Source organism: Vipera berus (assembly GCF_964194415.1).
Source record: "Vipera berus genome assembly, chromosome: 2".
NCBI lineage: Eukaryota > Metazoa > Chordata > Lepidosauria > Squamata > Viperidae > Vipera > Vipera berus.
Window position 1 is genome coordinate 164,580,031 of NC_138203.1, and position 19,378 is coordinate 164,599,408.

Sequence of the window (19,378 nt, forward strand, 5' to 3'; positions counted from 1 at the left end):
TCATACACCCTTTATAGAACAAGAAAATAGGAGCACATCCATCAAAAGAAATAACAAAGACAATAGTTTTAGTGTCCATATAATGCATCTCCACTGTAGTTGTTATGTTTATGTGTGTTGTAAAGCTGATTTCTCTCCTCTGGAAACTGAAAAGTGACTAGGTCCAGTACAGGTGATCCTCGAGTTGCGACCACAATTTAGCCCAAAATTTATGTTGCTAAGTGAAACATTTGCTAAGTGAGTTTTGCCCCATTTTACAATCTTTCTTGCCACACTTGTTAAGTGAAACTGGAATTATTAAGTTAGTAACATTGTTGTTAAGTGAATCTGGCTTCCCTATTGACTTTGTTTGTCAGAAGGTTGCAAAAGCTGAACACATGACCCCAGGACATTGCAACCGTCATAAACGTGAAGCAGTTGCCAAGAATCCCAATTCTGACCACGTGACCATGGGGATGCTGCATTAGTCATAAGTGTGAAAAATGGTCATAAGTCACTTTTTTCAATGCCGTTGTGATTTTGAATGGTCACTAAATGAATCGAGGACTACCTGTGCTGATGGTCACTGGCACAAATTAAGAATGACTCATGCCCTTTACTAGATGACTCAAGCCTTTCACAAAACCGTCTTTTCCTGATAGAAAATTTGATGTCCATTAGAAGAAATGAGCTATTTCAGCAACAATGGTGAACAAGGGACTCAGCAGACTGGAATACAGTATCTAGCCTTGAAGTGAGACTCAAACCAGTCATTTCAGCCTTTCTTTGTCCTGCATCATCTCAGCCATTACAGTTCTGCTCATTAGTATCCCTCTTTGTTTCCCAGGTTTTCCCCCTCTCAGTTTCAAAAACTATCTTCCAAAATGGGTGCCCAAAAGTGCTGAGTTGTATGGTGCATTTGGAGACTGGATGAAGGCATAACAAAGGCTGAGTCTGTTATATCTCAGGATATATACTGTGCTGTTCCAATCCTTCAGCCAGCAGAAATGTCCTATAATTTGTCTCTATAACATCACACTAAGAGAGAAGATTGGGGGCTCCAGATGGGGGGGAATGAATACACTTCAAAAGAATGGAGAATGGAGAAGAGTGGGGTAATATTTTGGAATGTGTAACATCTGTGGAAACTGTGGCATTCTCAGGAAAAAAAATGCAAGCAGCAGAAGATGGGAAGCAGAGCTGGCTGAAAAGACTGCATGTGAGAACGGCACAAAAAAGACAGCGAACTTGAAAGGCAGTTAAAACATTACAAAAAATTCCACAGGAAAAGTGTATGTATTTACTTGGTATAAAGGGGTTTCTACATGGAAAGGGGGCTGTAGTGCTTCTGTGCCATCAGGCATTCTCTCTGCAAATCAGAGTGGGCAAAGGAGGAGGCAAAAGAGTGGTCTTTAAAAATGGAAATACCCTTGCAACACCTCCCTCTTCTCAGCAACTCTGAATGATTCACACTCATTGCGGTCCTAACTCACCTGCCCCAATCCTTGGCATATAGGCTTAAGAATGTGGAGTTCTTGCTGTCTTCCCAGACACATGAGCAGCCAATCATATTTCTCTGCCTGTGGGTTGAAAGCGGATCCATTCATGACCACCTTGGAGTTCTATGCCAGGACTCCCAAATAAAAGGAAAAACAGGAATTTGCTTCCACTCCCCAGCCCTCTCCAGCGCCAAAAGTGGGGAAAGATTCAATGCCACCATCATTATTGTCATCACTGTCGTCATGATCATTACATGGAAAGTGGGAAACTGCTGAAGATTTCTGCCTCTTCATAATATACACGGGGTCTGCATTGACCCAGCACAGCAGGAAACGTATAATTAAATTGACCTTCTGTGCAGCAGGGGACTAACCTACTCTCTTAAGAGTGCTAAACCCATTTATAGCAAAAGCCTGTGTTACACCCAACAAGCACTTTAAAAAGATGTTACACAGTTAGATACCTCTGACTGAAGCCAGGAATTCAGTCTTAATTCTTCCCTGCAACCCAAGTCAAAATTACCACGGTGGGCAGTGCCCAAGAACTGTAGGAGAGGGAACATGCTGGCAACAGGTAGTGGTTTGTGGAACCAGTGATTTAGCATTACGCTTTTTAATGCATCCCCATCAAATGCAGATAAACAGCAGTTTCTGAATGAAAAGGTCAGTTAACAAGGCCTTCCAAAAGAAAGAAAAGGTGTCACTTTTTCAACTAATGTTAAACTGAATAATAACAATGTTTTTTTTATTATTAGGTGGTATTAACACAATGTCCAGCTAAGGGACAGAAGAAGGCATAGGTGCATTGCAGAGAACTCAAATATCTAAGAGATTAAATGAAAAAGAGAGCCTGAAGGACAGAAGTCAATGAGAAACAGGCATTTAAATCACATACATAGAGGGGATCATCTGAGTGTTCAAATGGGGGCAAAGAAACACAAGCAGTAGTGGTATCTAGCACTATCTCTCTCAAGGAGCACAACTGAGCCAGCTGGAGAAAGTTTGGAAATGAATACAAATGAATGGTGGAGGTTAAAGTCAATATGGACATGAATTAGAGGTAGTGCAATTTCATAGCTGTGAGGGAGGAGATTCCATCAGGACAGATGAAGTTCAATGCTGGGTAAGGGAAAGACCAGAAATCAGATAATTGATACAACAGAAAGACTTCTAGCTTAGGGCGGGCCTATCAGGACCAACATTAAGTTATAATCTGGGAAGATATGATGTTTGATCAATGAGATTCAAGATAAGATAATAAGAGTCAATCTCCAATTTGGGATCCTCAAGGTATGTTGGATTACACCTTTCCAAAGTCTCAGTCATAACTAGACTGAAAACTATAACTGGATAATTCTAGCATCTTGGAAGATCTAGTCCATCCCATTAGGAGAGCACCAGGTAAGGCTGATGTAGTAGAAAAGCCATGTTTATCAAAAAGAGATATCCTAGTTTAGAATATCTCGAGGTCTGAGTTCTGTGGGTGCTTTCAGTGCAAGTGAGTGCCTCCCCCGCAGCGAGTAGTGCTAGAAATCAGCAGAAAAGGGGACAAGCCAAAGCTGATAGGAACAAGCTGTCCACCTGCTAGTTGATTCAAGGATCTGAGCTGGGCTTAACTAGATATCCACTGAAGGTGACGTAGGTGTCATATTCATCACTGAACACAGCATTGTCACGTTCACCCTTGAAGAGCCGTATCCAGATTTCATCCTGGTCCTGCAGTTCTATCATGAGGCTCTGGCTCTGCATGATGCTTCGGTCACTAGCCTGTGCGTATAAGATGGCTGCTTCATTTGTGTTGTGCATGATGTGAAGGTAAGTCTCCTTCTGGTTCCAAGTATGCACATTGAGACTGAAGAAATATACGCCTGGGACGTAGCAGTAGAACTTGCCCATAAACATATTGAAATGGCCATAGAGGTTCACAAATTCAGTGTCAAAGACGAGTATCTGGTAATAGTCATTGCTATGCAAGGGTTTCCGCCGACCCACCGAAAAGGCAGCATAGTTGGTCTTGCAGCTCTCTCCTGGTGATCCCATGTTGCCCTTTTGACCCTTGAAGCCCGTCTCGCCCTTCTTGCCTGCTGCACCGGCTTTTCCCACCTTTCCTTGGAAGCCACGATCACCACGGTCCCCTTTCTCACCTGAGAAATAAAGATGTCATGATAGATTGCAGTTTTCTCCAGCTGGTCTGCCTCCCTCCCCGGAGACGTATGGGAGTTTTACTCTGGCTGAGGATTAAGGGTACTAATGTCCAATCCATCTGGAGGGAAGCAATTGGTGAAGGCATATTTTAGGAATAATTGAAGAGAGGTAACTGCAAGGATAGTTGTAGTTTATAGGACCACCAAAGTAGGAGAACAGATCTCATAAAACTTTCTGGCTTCAAACCAGACAGCAGAAAATGCCCTTAATGTGGAAAGTATCCAAAATGCTTTGGGCAACAAATATTGATCTGAATCCTATTATTTTCTTGGCACTTTATAATACTTCCTCTTTGCTATTTACATCTTATTTCTATTACTGTGGTAAAAAAAGATGGCTGATTTCTTGGCTAAACATCTATTTATACATTTTAATACAACAGGGAGATAAATAAAGAATCCATGCATCCCACTTGTGGCAGAAAACCTTGAACAGAAATGGCGCCAGTCGATCCACTGCTATTCCTTGCTGGCTCACCCTTTAATAAAACTATATACCATCTCCAATCTTGTGGCAGGGAAAAACCACTACATAGGGTGTCCTTCCTGGCCTAGATTTCAGACACATACATATGTGGTAAAATACTTTCTCTTGCATAAACAAAAATATGTCTGCTCTGCAAAGTTATCAAAGTGATGAGTATTTTTTCTGTATTAGACTTGCCCCTGAATTTTATGCTAAATCAGTTTAAATATTAAATATGGAGCAGTAGTTTCTTTTATTCATTAGATAAAATGTATAGCACACTCATGTAATCTGAATATTGAAAATAATTGAATATTGAAAATAAATGTTCAAAAAAGGTGAAAATTTTCAGTTTTGAATCTAGAATGATCAAAAGACTTGGACTGAAAGAAGAGAGAGAACTGTACAATAAATTTACAGTATACTTATAGCATAACTCAGATGAAGAACCTCTGGCTCATAGGCCAGATGCAACCTGCAGAGTCTCCCCATTTGATTTGGTTGGCCTCTCTTCACTACTCCCCAGTCCTGCTAGGAGCACTTATATTTGATTTCAACTGAATGCTTTCCCCAAATGAATCTGGAGTCAGCAGGGAAGAATAACTGCAGTGGCCAAAGGGGTGGAATTGTGTTATGCATATATGAATGTTATAAACAATACGTGCATCCCCATGTGAGAGAACTAAAGAGTTGGACTGGAAAATCTTCCATTAATTCAGTTTAAAGATTTTATCAAACTTATTTGCACAGCAAGGGGGTGGGGGTACAGATTTATGTGGACAAAGGTATGGACATAGACATAGTTATTAAGCCAGACTTAACCCAGTCCTTAAATGAAATAGCTAACTTTCAGTCTTGCTTAGCCTAATTTTATAGGCTTGTTTTATTTTTATAATAGTGGACGCCTACTGTGTATGCTGCTTTGAGACCCTGGAGGAGTAACATGATATAAATTGCAAAGTAAGTAGAGGAAATACAAATATGAGTTACTGATAGAAGATAGAAGAGAAACTGTGTGTAGGATGGAATGTGAATAAAAGGTTGGTGGGGCTATGAAAGAGTGTGAGCACAAAGGTTTCTGCCTATTGCCAATGTTGCCCAACCCAATGTTGGTTTCTGGGGTTTATTTTTCCTTTGAAATCCCAGGATTCAGCAGTCCCAGGGCCTTTTCTGATGACACAACCTCTCCACCCTCTAAATCAAGCCATGTCCTAATGCAACCTCTGGTGTCCTAAGTCTGACTCAAGACTAATTGTTGGTTTCCTTTGGTCTCTTTTAAGGAAGGAACTTAGATAAAATTGTCATAACCGTTCCTTCCAGCAAAGGAATTTACTTAACCCGCACAACTTCTCCCTAACCTAACTGTCTAGATTCTGCAAATCCCAAAGTTTTGTTCAAAGACAGCCTCTCCACACTGTGGTTAAAACTTAGGAGGGACAGGACTCCAAAAGCCAATTCTCCATGGCTTCTGGAAGCCTGTTCCATTTCTGCTCCAAACTGGCAGCTAAATGACTTGGGTCAGATGGGCAGGGATTTCAAAGCATGATCTGAGCTGCCGATGCCAACTAATAAGTTGTGATTCTGTCCCTCATGAAATGGTGGAACTTAGAAATGTGAGGGCATATCCTAGAGCTCTCTGAAATTTATGCACTTTGAAATTCCCTCATGAATTAAGAGATGAGGCAGCTGCAATATTGTTAGCTTATTCGCCCTCTGGCTGCGCACCATGCTCCCTCCCCATCTGCTTCCATAGGCAGAACTGATGTAATAATCTAAGACAGAGTGGAGGGAGGCCACCTTATAGATGGAACAGATTCTGAAAACCAGGTGAAAATGGATGGAGAAACCCTGGCTGTCCTGCCCCCTGGTGTGAAAGATTTCCAAGTATAGAACTGATTTTAACATGAGGCATTTTATGTCCTCTTCTCTCCTCTGTTCCAAAGTTGATGAAACAGCTGTGTTCATTACCTCAGAATGTAATGCTGCTGCTGAGTTAAATATCTTAAAGGGGATTCAGCAAATTAATGGGGATGTGGCTATCCATGCCTACTAGTCATGATAGCTCTACTACCTCCCTGATCAGAGCAGCTTCTCAATCCTGCAAAAACCAACTGCAGGAGAACAGAAGTGGGAAAATCTCATTTGTGTATGAATCAAAAATATTGGATAGGAACAGAGTCCCAGCTCAATATGCCTTACTTAGATCCAGTACAGCTATATTTATGTTCTCATTTCTCTGAGCTGGTGTTTTAACTTCTCATAATGCTCCAGGGCAATGTTATGCTGGGGACATTGTAGGAAATGTAAATGATGTTCCCTCAGGCTGCCCCAAGCAACTCACCACACAGCCTTGGGACAAATCTACACAACTGCCTTATACCCGGGTGAGGAGAGCCTACTAACTACTTCTAGAGGGCGTGTCCACATGCCCTTCCTGTATCTCACCATTCACAGGAGGCGGCTCAAATATGCTTTTCAGTGCTTTGTTCTGGTGTTTTTCTCTTATTCTGTCTCCAAATGCTGTATGTGGAAAATAAAGGGAATATGGATGCACATGGGGGACGTAGCCTGAAATTAGGTATCCTGTATCGACAAACTGGAGACTCCAGTTGGTTCTGCTGGCTTCCTGTCCATGATGATTTCTTCTACCCCTCAACCCTCTTTCGGCTACATGGGACACCAGAACCCCAACTACTATAACCTCTTTTTTTAGTGGGTTGGGCCACCAGTGGATTGGTTGATTTAGTGAGTGTGAAACCTTAACTAATCCCTGGCATAAGAGAGATTACTCAAAGTATTATTGAAAGGACTCATTTTTTTGTACTTCCATAGCTTGGATGGTAGGGAATTAAGCACTTGCTCCTAATTTCCTTTCTTCATACAATTTTCTTAGAGTGTTTTTTTATTAAACATTTTATTAAGATGTAAAGTAAAATACAAAGCAAATAGTAAGATACAATGGGGAGGAAAAAGGGAGAAGGAAGGGAGGGAAAGGGAGGAATAAGAAAAAAAAGAGAGATTGACTTCTGATTTCCCCTGTTGCAGTAGAATAAAGCATTAACGTCAAGCCTCAACTTTTTAGTTTTTCACAATAGTAAAAACTAGCCATTTCTGTAATAACAAATCAAATCAATCTAATCAATGAAACCCAAAATCAAAGTTTCATTTTTTTTCCACCTCAAGTACAAAGTCCAGAAGCGGTCTTCATGTAGAAATGAAGGTACTTGTATGTGGTGGGTCTTATTACAGGTAGGGATGAGACAGCATATAGGGCGGAGGTACAAAAACTATCCATATGGTGTAGTAACAACAACTTGCACCTAAACATCGGCAAGACGAAAGAGATGGTGTTAGACTTCCAGAGAAAAAAGGAGGAGCCTGCCCCACTTTACTTTGGAGAGAACTGTGTAGAGAGAGTTTCCTCCTTTAAATTTCTGGGAGTCTACCTCTGTGAAGATCTGACCTGGAAAGTTAACACAACTCAAGTGGCTAGAAAGGCCCAACAGAGGCTTCACTTTCTTAGGGTCTTGCCGAAGAACAGGGTAGAAGAACAGCTAATGACCCTCTTTTACCGGTCTACTATAGAGAGCGTCCTCTCGTATGGTATTGTGGTTTGATATGCTGGTCTGACAGCCGCGGATAGGAAAGTATTACAGAGGGTAGTGAGCACAGCACAAGACATTGTGGGCTGTTCCCTGACACCACTGGATGACATCGCCAGGGCTCGTTGCCTTGGAAGAGTGAGGAAGATTCTCAGGGATGACTCACACCCTGGATGGTATCTCTTTACTCTCCTACCATCCGGTAGGAGATATAGGAATATAGCCAGCCGTACCAACAGGCTGAAAAATAGCTTTTATCCGTGGGCTGTTAGGCTTTTAAATAGGACATAATCTTATGCAGAATTGACTTGGGAGGCTAGTGTGTGGTGTAGTTGGTTCACATAGTGTGGTGGGATGGAGGGTTTGTTGTCACTGTGTGTTGGGGGGAGAGAGCATGGGGGGAGGCTCAGCTAATCTCAATGTACACATGTACTTTGACAATAAAGGTTTATTATTATTCTTTTCTTTAATCAAAACCGTCAATTTTGCCATCTCTGCCAGCTGGCAGAGATTTTCTTAGAGTAATTTATAGCTTTCACACCAATCCCCATAGCTAATCCCCTTTCTCAAATTCCAATTCTTCAACAGCATTTATCCAACAACTGCATTTTCATTGTAGGACCCTGAATGATCACTATATGGCAAACAAGAGAGAGACAAAAACTATTTGCTGCCCTCTAGTGGTTGATATGTCAGTCAACTGGTTGATTTGTACTTTCAAGTAATTTTAAAAAATCAGTCAATAACACCACAGGAAAGAAATAGGGAGGAATGTATGGAGTACAGTAATCAAAGTGTTGTGCATATCCATTGGAGGAGGCTTTTCATATGATGATGTTGGGCAAGCTTGGATGTCAATCAAGAAAACAGCCTATCACATGATGTTGCTGATTAAAGCTGTATGGACAGCAGTTCCATAAGCGCATGTGTGGGGGCAGCAGATTTAGCACAGCATGATTTCCTGCTGGCTCAGGGACAGGAATACAGCAAAACAATTGGGTGGATGTGGCCTTGGAATTGGAGAGAGTTTAGTCAGAGGACATTGCCAATTTAAAGACTTGAAATAACTAATAGCAGGAACAATAAATGTTTTTCCAGGATGACAAAAAAAACCCAAATCTTAGAAGGGCAAGCAGAACATCTCCGGTCCAACTGATCATGGATAAATGTACATGATACTCTAATATCCATGATAACTTTCATGTTGTCCACAGAGGTATGTTTGTGATGCATGTTGCTGATGGATAAATGAATGGCCAACCTTTCCCTAAATCTCACATTTTGAATCCAAAAGAGCACAACTGGCCCAGTGGCTCTTACCTTTCAGGATGGTCATGTTGATCTGAGGCACGGGATAATACATGGGATGTGCTGCAGGAGGATCACAGCAACGAACACACTCCGACCTTCCTGGCTGCTTGCTGTGTCTCTGATAGCCATATTCAGTTCTGGGAGGCAGGAACAGCATAGACAGAGCGGTCAAAGGGCCAGAACTGGGAAAGGAGACTCATCCCCTGAGTTTTACTACTATAAGTCCATCCTATTCCCCAATAGCACTGTTTTACAAAATATGAAAAGTTAAATGTAGTTGACAGGAATTATTGAGAGCCCTGCCTGCACAACTTATGGGCAGCAATCAGCAAATCCAATCCCAAGAAATCAGGACCTAGCACAGTTGTCTTCCCCAATCCTGAAAACCTGAACCCAGATTTAAGCCAAGATATAATAATTAAATGTGCAAGTAGGTCCTGCCTCCAACTTAAGCACCTGAGCGCAAAATGGAATATTATGTGAAAAAATACCTTGGGAGTAGCGCAAAATGGAATATTATGTGAAAAAATACCTTGGGAGTAGAAGTATGTATGGATTATAATTCAATCCAAACTGTGGCAGGTGTCCTTTAGTCTGTATTCATTTAACTATTATTATTTTATATATATATATATATAACAAACAAATGAACACTGGGATAGAATTAAAAACTAAAACAGTTTTTATTGCTGAAAAATCAAGCTTTCGTTGGCCAACTGCCAACGACATCAGGATGGAGATGCTGGGGTGGGGAGATTCTGTTTATACTGTTGGTGTCTGCACTCTGCTCATGGAGCACGCTCAGATGTGTTTGTTGAGGTCTGCCGTATTTCTTTGAGTTGTCGCGCATCCGTTTTTGGGATGTATTTGTCTCTGGGTATCTGTTGTTAAAAGTGAATTGTTTATAGCTCCATGCGTTGTAGCCATAACCCTGGTCATTGTCCGTGTTCTCATGCCAGGGATCTTAAATGGTTGTTGCTCTTCTTCCTTGTGTTCGACATTGCAGAGTGGTTGTGTGCTGGTGCAACCTTGGATTTGATGCAATGAGGTAATTTGTGAATTCTTGCGCTGTTTGTCTTCATGTCGCACACGTCGTTGCTCTTCCCAATTTTTTAGTGCCTGGTATGCAGGGGGGACGTCTATATGCCGGTAGATGGAGGAATGGTTTGAAAACCAAGCTTCCTTAAAGAAGCGGCCGCCTTTAGTGTTGTCACTGGCAATTGCCTCAGTCCCTGCTAGATTAAAGGCATGGTTGTGTGTAGCCATGTGTGTCCACACCTGTGAACATTGTTCTTGTCTTCTAATAGCAAGCTTGTGTTCATGCACCCTAGTCCTCAGTCGTTTTGCTGTCTCCCCAATGTAATTGCAATTGCAATTCTGGCATGATATCTTGTATACGACCGAGGCTTTTTCTTCATTGGGGAGTGGATCTTTAGGGCGCATGACACAAGCTCGTAAGGTCCGATCAGGTCTGTGGGCAACACCGACTTTGTGAGGGGTTAGTATGCGCGCTGTGGCCTCGGATACACCGTGGATATAAGGCAGTGTTATCCGTGATGTTAAGGCGTTGTCACATTCATGGCGGGTAGGTTCACTTGGCCTGCTGTATTGTCTGATGAAGTTAGACGGGTACCCGTTGTTTTTGCAGACACGATAAAGGTGGCGTCTTTCTTCCCTTTTTGCCTTATTCGTGCTGCAATGTGTATCTATACGTCTAAAGAGGGTTCTGATACAGCTGGCCTTATGGGTTGTGGGGTGATTACTTTCGTAATGAAGTATCCTGTCCGTATGGGTGGATTTACGGTAGACCGATGTGTGTAACGAGCCATCAGGTTGACGCCTAACTAACACATCTAAGAAGGGCAAAGCCCCATTGGTCTCTTCTTCTGCAGTGAAGCGGATATCAGGATAGATGGAATTGAGCTTCCTCATCAGCCTGTCGTTGTCCTGCTTTTTGACAATCACAAAGGTGTCATCCACGTATCTCACCCAAAACATGGGCCGACACGTGGACATCACGCAGGTCTCTAGCTGTTGCAGGACTGCTTCTGCAATGACACCAGAGATGGGGGACCCCATAGGAGTGCCCTTCACCTGTTCATAAATGGTGCCTTGAAATGTAAAAAACGTTTTCAGGCATAGGGACGTAAGATGAAGCAGATCTTCGTTGCTAAGTGAATCTTGTTGTTGCCCCACTCCCTGCTGTTGCAAGCAGTCCCCAATTACAGCAAGTGCTAAGTTTTGTGGAATTGAGGTGAATAGGGAGGTGACATCATAGGAAATCATGATCTCCCCCTCCTCTATGCTGACGGATCTAATTTTCTCTAAAAATTCACTAGAGGAGTTCACAGTGGTGTCATTGTTCATTACTAGATTTCTTAACCTGCCATATAGCCATTTGGCCAGCCCCGAGGTTGGAGTTCCCCTAAAACCCATTGTGTCTTTTAGGGGAACTCCAACCTCGGGGCTGGCCAAATGGCTATATGGCAACAGCGCAAGAATTCACAAATTACCTTATTGCATCAAATCCAAGGTTGCACCAGCACACAACTACTCTGCAATGTCGAACACAAGGAAGAAGAGCAACAACCATTTAAGATCCCTGGCATGAGAACACGGACAATGACCAGGGTTATGGCTACAACGCATGGAGCTATAAACAATTCACTTTTAACAACAGATACCCAGAGACAAATACATCCCAAAAACGGATGCGCGACAACTCAAAGAAATACGGCAGACCTCAACAAACAGATCTGAGCGTGCTCCATGAGCAGAGTGCAGACACCAACAGTATAAACGGAATCTCCCCACCCCAGCATCTCCATCCTGATGACGTTGGCAGTTGGCCAACGAAAGCTTGATTTTTCAGCAATAAAAACTGTTTTAGTTTTTAATTCTATCCCAGTGTTCATTTGTTTGTTAATTTTAACATGCCTGGGATTCGTATTTTTAATCTTATCAAGGTATATATATATGTGTGTGTGTGTGTGTGTATGTATATGTATATATAAGATTTAAAATACATTTTTAAAACATATACCCCATCCACCCCATCCCTCTCCCCATCCCTCCCATCCCAACACACACACACCCGACTTCCCAGAGCCGAATACAGGGTATTAAATCACACAATCTTACTCTAAAATAATCTAATTACTATAATTACACTTTGAACCCTATTGCACTTTAACTCTCCTTAACCATAGAAAAGAAAAATAATATAGCCTCTAATTACAATAACTAATAACTATTCAAATGCTAAATGATACTTTGTAGTCCCATATTTGTTCTGAATAAAATCAATCCATCTTTTCCATTCCACTATATATCTCTGTTGGGAATGATCTTTCACATATGCCGAGATTTTAGCCATTTCTGCCAAGTTCGAAACTTTCGAAGTCCATTCTTCAATAGTAGGTAGGTCCTCCTTCTTCCAGTATTGCACTACCAAAAGTCTATTCATTTAACTATTAAAACATCCATGGAATAAGTCTTTGTTGAAATGGTCGAGGTACTTGTACTTCAAAACTCTGATACCTAGTGTATCTTGGAATCCTGACTTTTTATGAAACTATAAGTGCTTAGTACCAGTTTTTGATCCAGGATTGTGTGATTACAGCTTTTGAACTGTCATTTGAAAACTGGGATAGTTTTTTTATCACTCCAATTCAAGACAAAGCCAGCTTTCAACTGACTTGATCAGTTTAAAGTGAGATTCAAAATCATTTATGTCATTTTTTTCTATTATAGTTACCATGATTCCAGTCCCAATCATTTAATTTGTTATGACTGAGAAACATATTTGTATCCTATAGACCAGGGCTTTTCAACCGGTGGTACGCATACCACTGGTGGTACTTTAGCACCTGGCAGGTGGTACGCAACCCCTAGCCAAGTGAAGCAGGAAAAGAATGAGCTAAAGCGGCACCGCGAAGGCCTGGAGAAGATCAGCTGGAGCCACAGGGCTTGGCAGAAGCCCCAGGATCTGCGTGCGCAGCTGCATGCTGGTTGGAGTTTCCAGTGCACCTGGAAGAGAAATGGAGGAGGAGAAGGGGGAGAGAGGAGAAGCTATAAAAGGAGCAGGTTTTGGTGGGAGAGAAAAAAACACACAGAATAGAAGAGGCTTTTGTTAGCAAAGTGGTGAGGAGAGAGCAAGCGAGTGGCCTTTGCAGCAAAGGGTGAGTGAAAGAGCGAGGAAGAAGTTTGTGTGAGCAACATGTGAGTAAATGAGAGCAAGAGAGAAGCTTTTGTGAGCAAAGTGTGAGTGAATGAGAGCAAGCAAGAGGCTTTTGCTAGGAATGGGTGAGGGGGGGTTGTGAGCAAAGGGTGGGAGAAAAAGGGAAAAGTTAGGGGGAAGAAGGGAAAAAGAAAAGAAAAGGCATTGACTTCTGAGTTCCACTGTTGCAGTAGGAAGGAAGCATTAACATTGAACCTCAACTTTTTACTTTTCCATATTATAAACTAGCCATTTCTATAACAACAAACGAATCTAATCAGTAAAATCCAAAATCCCCCTTTTTTTTAGTCATCGTTTTTGACACCTTGCTAAGCACTGGTGGTACTCGAATATTGTCATGTCCTAAAAGGGACGCGTGGCTCAGTGGGTTAGGACGCTGAGCTTGTCAATCAGAAGGTCGGCAGTTTGGTGGGTCGAATCCCGAATGCCTCGTTACTCATCCCAGCTTCTGCCAACCTAGCAGTTCGAAAGCACATAAAAATGCAAGTAGAAAAATAGGGACCACTATGGTGGGAAGGTAACAGCATTCCGTGTGCCTTTGGCATCTAGTCATGCCGGTCACATGACCACGGAGATGTCCTCGGACAAGCGCTGGCTCTTTGGCTTTGAAACAGAGATGAGCACCGGCCCCTAGAGTCGGAAACGACTAGCACGTATGTGCGGGGGAACCTTTACCTTTACCTTTAAAAGTGGTACAATCTGTGAAAAGGTTGAAAAGTCCTTGTCTATAGTATAAACAAACTCCCCAGTCACTTCCAGAATGATATGTATGAGGATGCGATAGGATTGCCTAATAGACACAAGGCTATACATTCATTTAATTAAACAAGAAAGCCATTTTGGTGTGGTGGTTAAAGTACTGGAGTAGAAACCAGAAGATCAAGTCCTCACTTAGGCATGGGACCTGGATGGGTGATTTTGGGCCAGTTGCTCCCTCTCTCAGCCCAACCCACCAAATAAGGGTTGTTTTTGGGAAAAATGGGAGGCAGGAACATTACGTTGGCTCTCTGGAATTGTACAAAATAAAGGTGGAATAATAATAAAGAAAAGATTGTCACAATGTACCTTCTTATAGGTGTAATTTAATACATTTAGCAATAATTTATTAGCTGGAAAGATATTTAAGCATGGCAAACAAACAAAGAAAAACCCTTGCAACCTTCCCATCATTTCCCTCATCTTTTTTTCTTATAAAAACAACAATCTATTAAGGATGAGAAAAACGGAAAAAATGGACAAAAAGAAAAATGAGAGGGGACGATTGTAAATTAAAGCCATCAACATATCGCCTCCTTTCAATAAATTTCTTATCTATAATAACTGCACCACAGAAGTTCATCTACCTACCTTTTTTCATTAATGAACTTTAGGGAAATTTAGCCCCTGCTATAGAAATACAAAAGGTTGCCAGCATGACTATACATTTTCCCAATTCTCTGTTCTATATATTTTGTTGCAAGGTAAAAACCAGGATGTGGCATTGGAAATCATGGCCTCGGATAAGACATGGCCAGTGACCTGAACATAAAGGCTCCTAAGGGTGTGGCTTCCATGACTAATCCATGTGTATCAGTGGGGGGTATATGTGTGCATATCCAGCAATCTATTACGTTCAAAAGCTTAACCCACGCTTGCATATTCTGTATATGGGTATTGGAGCCCCAAATTCCTAAACTGAGAAATTGGGGACCATCTTGGCCTTCTATTTTACTGAGAAAGACGTGGAATGATGTTTGTAATTCCCCAGACTGTTCAGGCACAGACTTAGGATCCCCAGAATCAGAAGGAGGTGGCTGTTGTGCCAAGATATGATCAACCGAAAACGGCAGAACCCCCTCTTGATGTCTGGTTTCACCCGGAGGCAGCATATCAGATGCCTTACTTTGGACTTTAGATAAGAAGAAAGAAAGCAGAAGTAACTAGAAATGTTCCCTTTTGGGTGTTCCCCCAAGACACCATATGTTCCCTTTTGGGTGGTTTAGGTGTTTCCCTAAGACACCATATGCTTCCGGGTGGGTTAGGATATTGGGTGTTTCCTTTGCTGTCCTTTTATGACCTTGCATTCATGGTTCTGCAAGTGGCCAGAGAGAGCAGGGCCATCTGCACGTATTCACAATTGATACTGTCCCCTAAGTCAAGGTCAACAATTATAGCTACTGTATACATTATAACAATCAAATAAAGAAATTCTAGCTCTCAGTGCCTCCCCAGATTCATTAAAAATGAAACAGAATAGACATTTTATGGAGGTGGGAAAGACGACTTATATGAGGGAATTGAAGGGGAACTTATCAAATTTGCAGATGATACTAAGCTGGCAGGAATAGCCAACACCCTAGATCAGTGATGGCGAACCTTTTAGAGACTGAGTGCCCAAACTGCAACCCAAACTCCACTTATTTATCGTCGGGTGCCAGGTGGGCATGGCCCACTGGGTGGGTGTGGCTGCAGTGGTAATGGAAGACTGGGTGGGCGTGGCTGGGGTGGGTGTGGCCACATCGATGTTGCTCGTGGGCAGGGATGCCTGTGGGGGCCGGGCAGGGTTGGGGGAGATCCAGGGGGTCTCTGGCAGGTGGGCAGGAGGCTCATCCTGCAGGGTGAGATGAGGCGAGGCAGGGGGCAGGGCAGGGGTGCCATTGCCGCAGGGCAAGCCAAGGTGAGGCAGGGGCCGGGGCAGCTGCTGCCTGACACCATTGGCCCCCCCCACACAGCAAGCACATGGGGGCCAACTGTGCCTGCCGGCCCCTCGACCGTCACACTCTGGGGCTCTGCAGCCCACTGCGAATACCAGCCCAGCCCTCCAGCAACAGGCAGAGAAGGGGAGAGGGGATCCGGTATACCAGTTTCTTACCGCTGCCCGGCTTGTTCCGCGGCCTCATGGCAGCGGCATTGGGCAGAAGGTGGCAAATTGCTGGTTCAGGCGCGACGTGGCTGTTTGCTGCCTCGCATATTGCACCAAATGCCATTGCCATAAGGCTGCAGAACAAGCCAATATACCGATTCCTTACCTCCACCCGGCTTGTTCCATGGCCTCATGGCAGCGGCATTGGGCAGGAGGTGGCAAACGGCTGGTTTTGGTGAAATGCAGCTGTTTGCTGCCTTGCATATGACACCCAATGCCGCTGCAATGCAGCTTAGCCGTGGAACAAGCGGGGTAGTTTCCTCCCTCACCTGCCCATTCAGCTACAACTTTGATGGCTCTGTAGGCAGAGCTGCGAAGTTCTCTTCTTTGACAGAGAAGAGAACTTCGCAGCTCTGCCTACAGAGCCACCAAAGCAGCAGGTGGAGCACCAGAGGCTCCTGGAGGGAGGGTGCTGAAGTGGGTGGTCAGGCCATTGGCAAGAGCAACGCAGTTGAGTGGAAAGCAGCCTCGGAACAAGTGGGGCAGGTAAGGAAAGAAATCCTCGCTCCACCCAGAAATCGCCTTTCTTTCCTTATCTGACTCCCAGCCCCGTGCCGTTTCTCTTTCGCGATCCGCTGCTGCCATGTGAAAGGAAATAAAGGAAGGTTTTTTTTTGGGGGGGGGAAAGGTCAATCAATTCCAACTTCTCGTGAAAGATCGAGAAGTTGGAATTGATTGATTGACCTTACCTGCCCCACTTGTCCTGAGGCCATTTTCCGCTCAAAGAATACAGAGGCACTCAACATTTCTGTACCATTTTCTAGGAATGATCAGGCCAAATTAAGACTGGATGGAGGCTGGTCAGCAAAGGAGTTCATTGGTGTGGATGCTAGCATAAACAAACATGGCCCTTTCCAGTACAGAGAGGCCTAGAGAATGTTCACTCTGATTAAACAGGATCCTTAATTGTGTTCCTATGATTCAACCATAAAGGATATTTGCAGTCATTTGTACCTCCTCCAGAGCCATTTGCACCCAGCAGCCTCTGGCTTAATGTAAAGTGGGACAGAGTGAGTTAATTGTGCATAAACTGCACATAGAAGATGCACATTAATGAAGTTAATTGGGCATTGAAGTACAACCATGAAGTGTTTTCTTCAACTGTCAGCAGTTCTGGTTAAAAGTTTTACAGTTCTGAACAGCTGACCAGATATGCGGTCTGTTTAAACATGGTCCCTTGAGATCAGCTTCCACTATTCAAGAGAACAGACATGAGTGTGTGTTTGTATGTGTTATTTATGACATGTTGGTTTTATTGTAATGACTCACCTAGACGTCTGATCCCAGAGTGGTGGCCGCGTGGGCACTCCGGGCCTCTCTTCCGCCTCTTTCTCATTTCCAGAAGCCTGGAATAGTAGGCAGATAAGCCAAAAAGTACTGTGTGCCAGCGGTCCCTTCATGGTTGTTGTGTCCTGTTGGAGAAAACAGGCCGATAAAACTGCAGTAGATGCTCAACAGGCAGGAAATTAACTTCCTTGCTCATCAGTCATTTCTTGCTGATTCTCTGCCAGTGCATAGGAAATGGAGCCTCTCTTCCAGTGCGATATTCAATCAAAAGCACTAGACATACCAGTTGTGAAGCTTCGTTTGTACTGTTGCACTCAAAGGATAACGGAAGATTCTTGTTATTGTACTATCCCAAATTGTCTGATTATCACAGGGCTGGTGGTGGAATTCTCTGGGCTTGTGATGCTGGGGGATTTCAATCTGTCTTCTTCAAATGAAGGGTCAGAGATAGACTAGTAATTCATGGCCACCATGCGAATGCCCCAGATCACTGAGGACCTGGCTCATAAAGCAGAGGGAGGACCTATACGATCACTCTAGGTGTCTAACAGAAGCATTCAGTTTCCAGAATGCAGTTGGGGAGTTTCCTGAGATTCTGATCGGTAGTTCTGTTGAAGCTTTAGTCACCTGCTGGAAGGAGGCAGATAAAATCTTGGAAAGGATTGTGCCTATGCAGTCTCTCCCAGTTTGTCAATCCAGGGGGAAATCCTTAGTTTACTGAAGAGCTCTGGGAGATGAATTGACTTAGAGGAAGCCTAGCACATTACTGGCAGAAGACTGAGTGAATCTGACCAAACATTTTTTTTAAATACCATTTATATCCCGCCCTTCTCCGAAGACTCAGGGCGGCTTACAAGCTTAGCAGTAGCCTTCATTCTATGTATATGCCTGCTTATTAGGGCTTTCACACACACACCCAAGCGGCATTATTACAAAGTCAGCTTAATTGCCCCCAACAATCTGGGTCCTCATTTTACCTACCTCGGAAGGATGGAAGGCTGAGTCAACCTTGAGCCTGGTGGGATGCGAACCTGCACTAATTGCAGGCAGCTGGTGTTACTTAAGGAGGCATTAGCCCACTGCTCCAACATGGATAGCAACCCGCATTCAAACCTACACTGTAATACACTGCTTGTATTATCATACAGCAACCACTCTCAAAATAATATGGACTCTTTTAGGGAAAGATTAGTAGAAGACCATCTGCAAAAACACTGTGAATAATTTTCTAGACTTCTGCTGGACAAAACCAGTCTGAGGGCTCAAATACCAGCTGGACAACTGCTCCCGAGGTGAGACTATGTCTTGTGAGGTTATGAGTTTAAATCTACTGGTCTAGAGAAAGCAGACAAGATTCTCTGCTATATCAACTCTGCCATTTAGAGTCTGGATCCCTATTCTTTCTAGTTGTGGAGGCTTCCAAACTGGTGGCAGGAGGCTGAGTCAGGGTGAACCCAACTTTTGAAGGAAAAAAAAATACCACCAGAGCTAGTGATAGAACTTATTTTCAAGAAATCATCACTTGGACCAAATAATATTGCATAGCCATCATTGAGTCTCCAAGCTTTCTTTCATGGATAAAATTGTTGAGAAGGGTAGTAGGAAAAATAAGCTGAGAGGTTAAAATATGACTGGGGTGGGGCAGAGGGATGGTTCAACCCACTTCCTCATCATCCATTCTTTTCCTCCTGCAAATTGCTTTTTCCCTACCTCTTTGCTGTGGAAAAATGGAAGTTGGACATTCCAGACACATGCTTCCTAAATAACTTTCCTACAAAATGAGAAAAAAAAAATCCAGAGAAAATTGAGATGGGTATTTTTCTCCCACACATTGTTCTGCTCTAAAAATCTGTTAGAAAATCTGTGTCTGGGACATTTCAATGCAATA

General features: G+C 43.1%; 1 protein-coding gene across 2 annotated transcripts; it reads right to left on the minus strand.

Annotated features, from left to right (window-relative positions):
- Positions 1-1,494: 1,494 nt before the first annotated feature.
- Positions 1,495-17,603, minus strand: C1QTNF1 (C1q and TNF related 1; the record flags this gene model as incomplete). Of its 2 annotated transcripts, XM_081317062.1 has the most annotated exons (4): positions 1,495-1,559; positions 3,060-3,622; positions 9,071-9,198; positions 17,473-17,603. In XM_081317062.1, 3 exons carry the CDS (start codon positions 17,601-17,603, stop codon positions 3,072-3,074), a joined length of 810 nt encoding a protein of 269 aa, XP_081173188.1. In that variant the 3' UTR covers positions 1,495-1,559; positions 3,060-3,071. The 2 variants fall into 2 exon arrangements, with proteins under 2 accessions (XP_081173188.1, XP_081173187.1); XM_081317061.1 differs by lacking the exon at positions 1,495-1,559 and having other exon boundaries at positions 2,238-3,622.
- Positions 17,604-19,378: the final 1,775 nt, after the last annotated feature.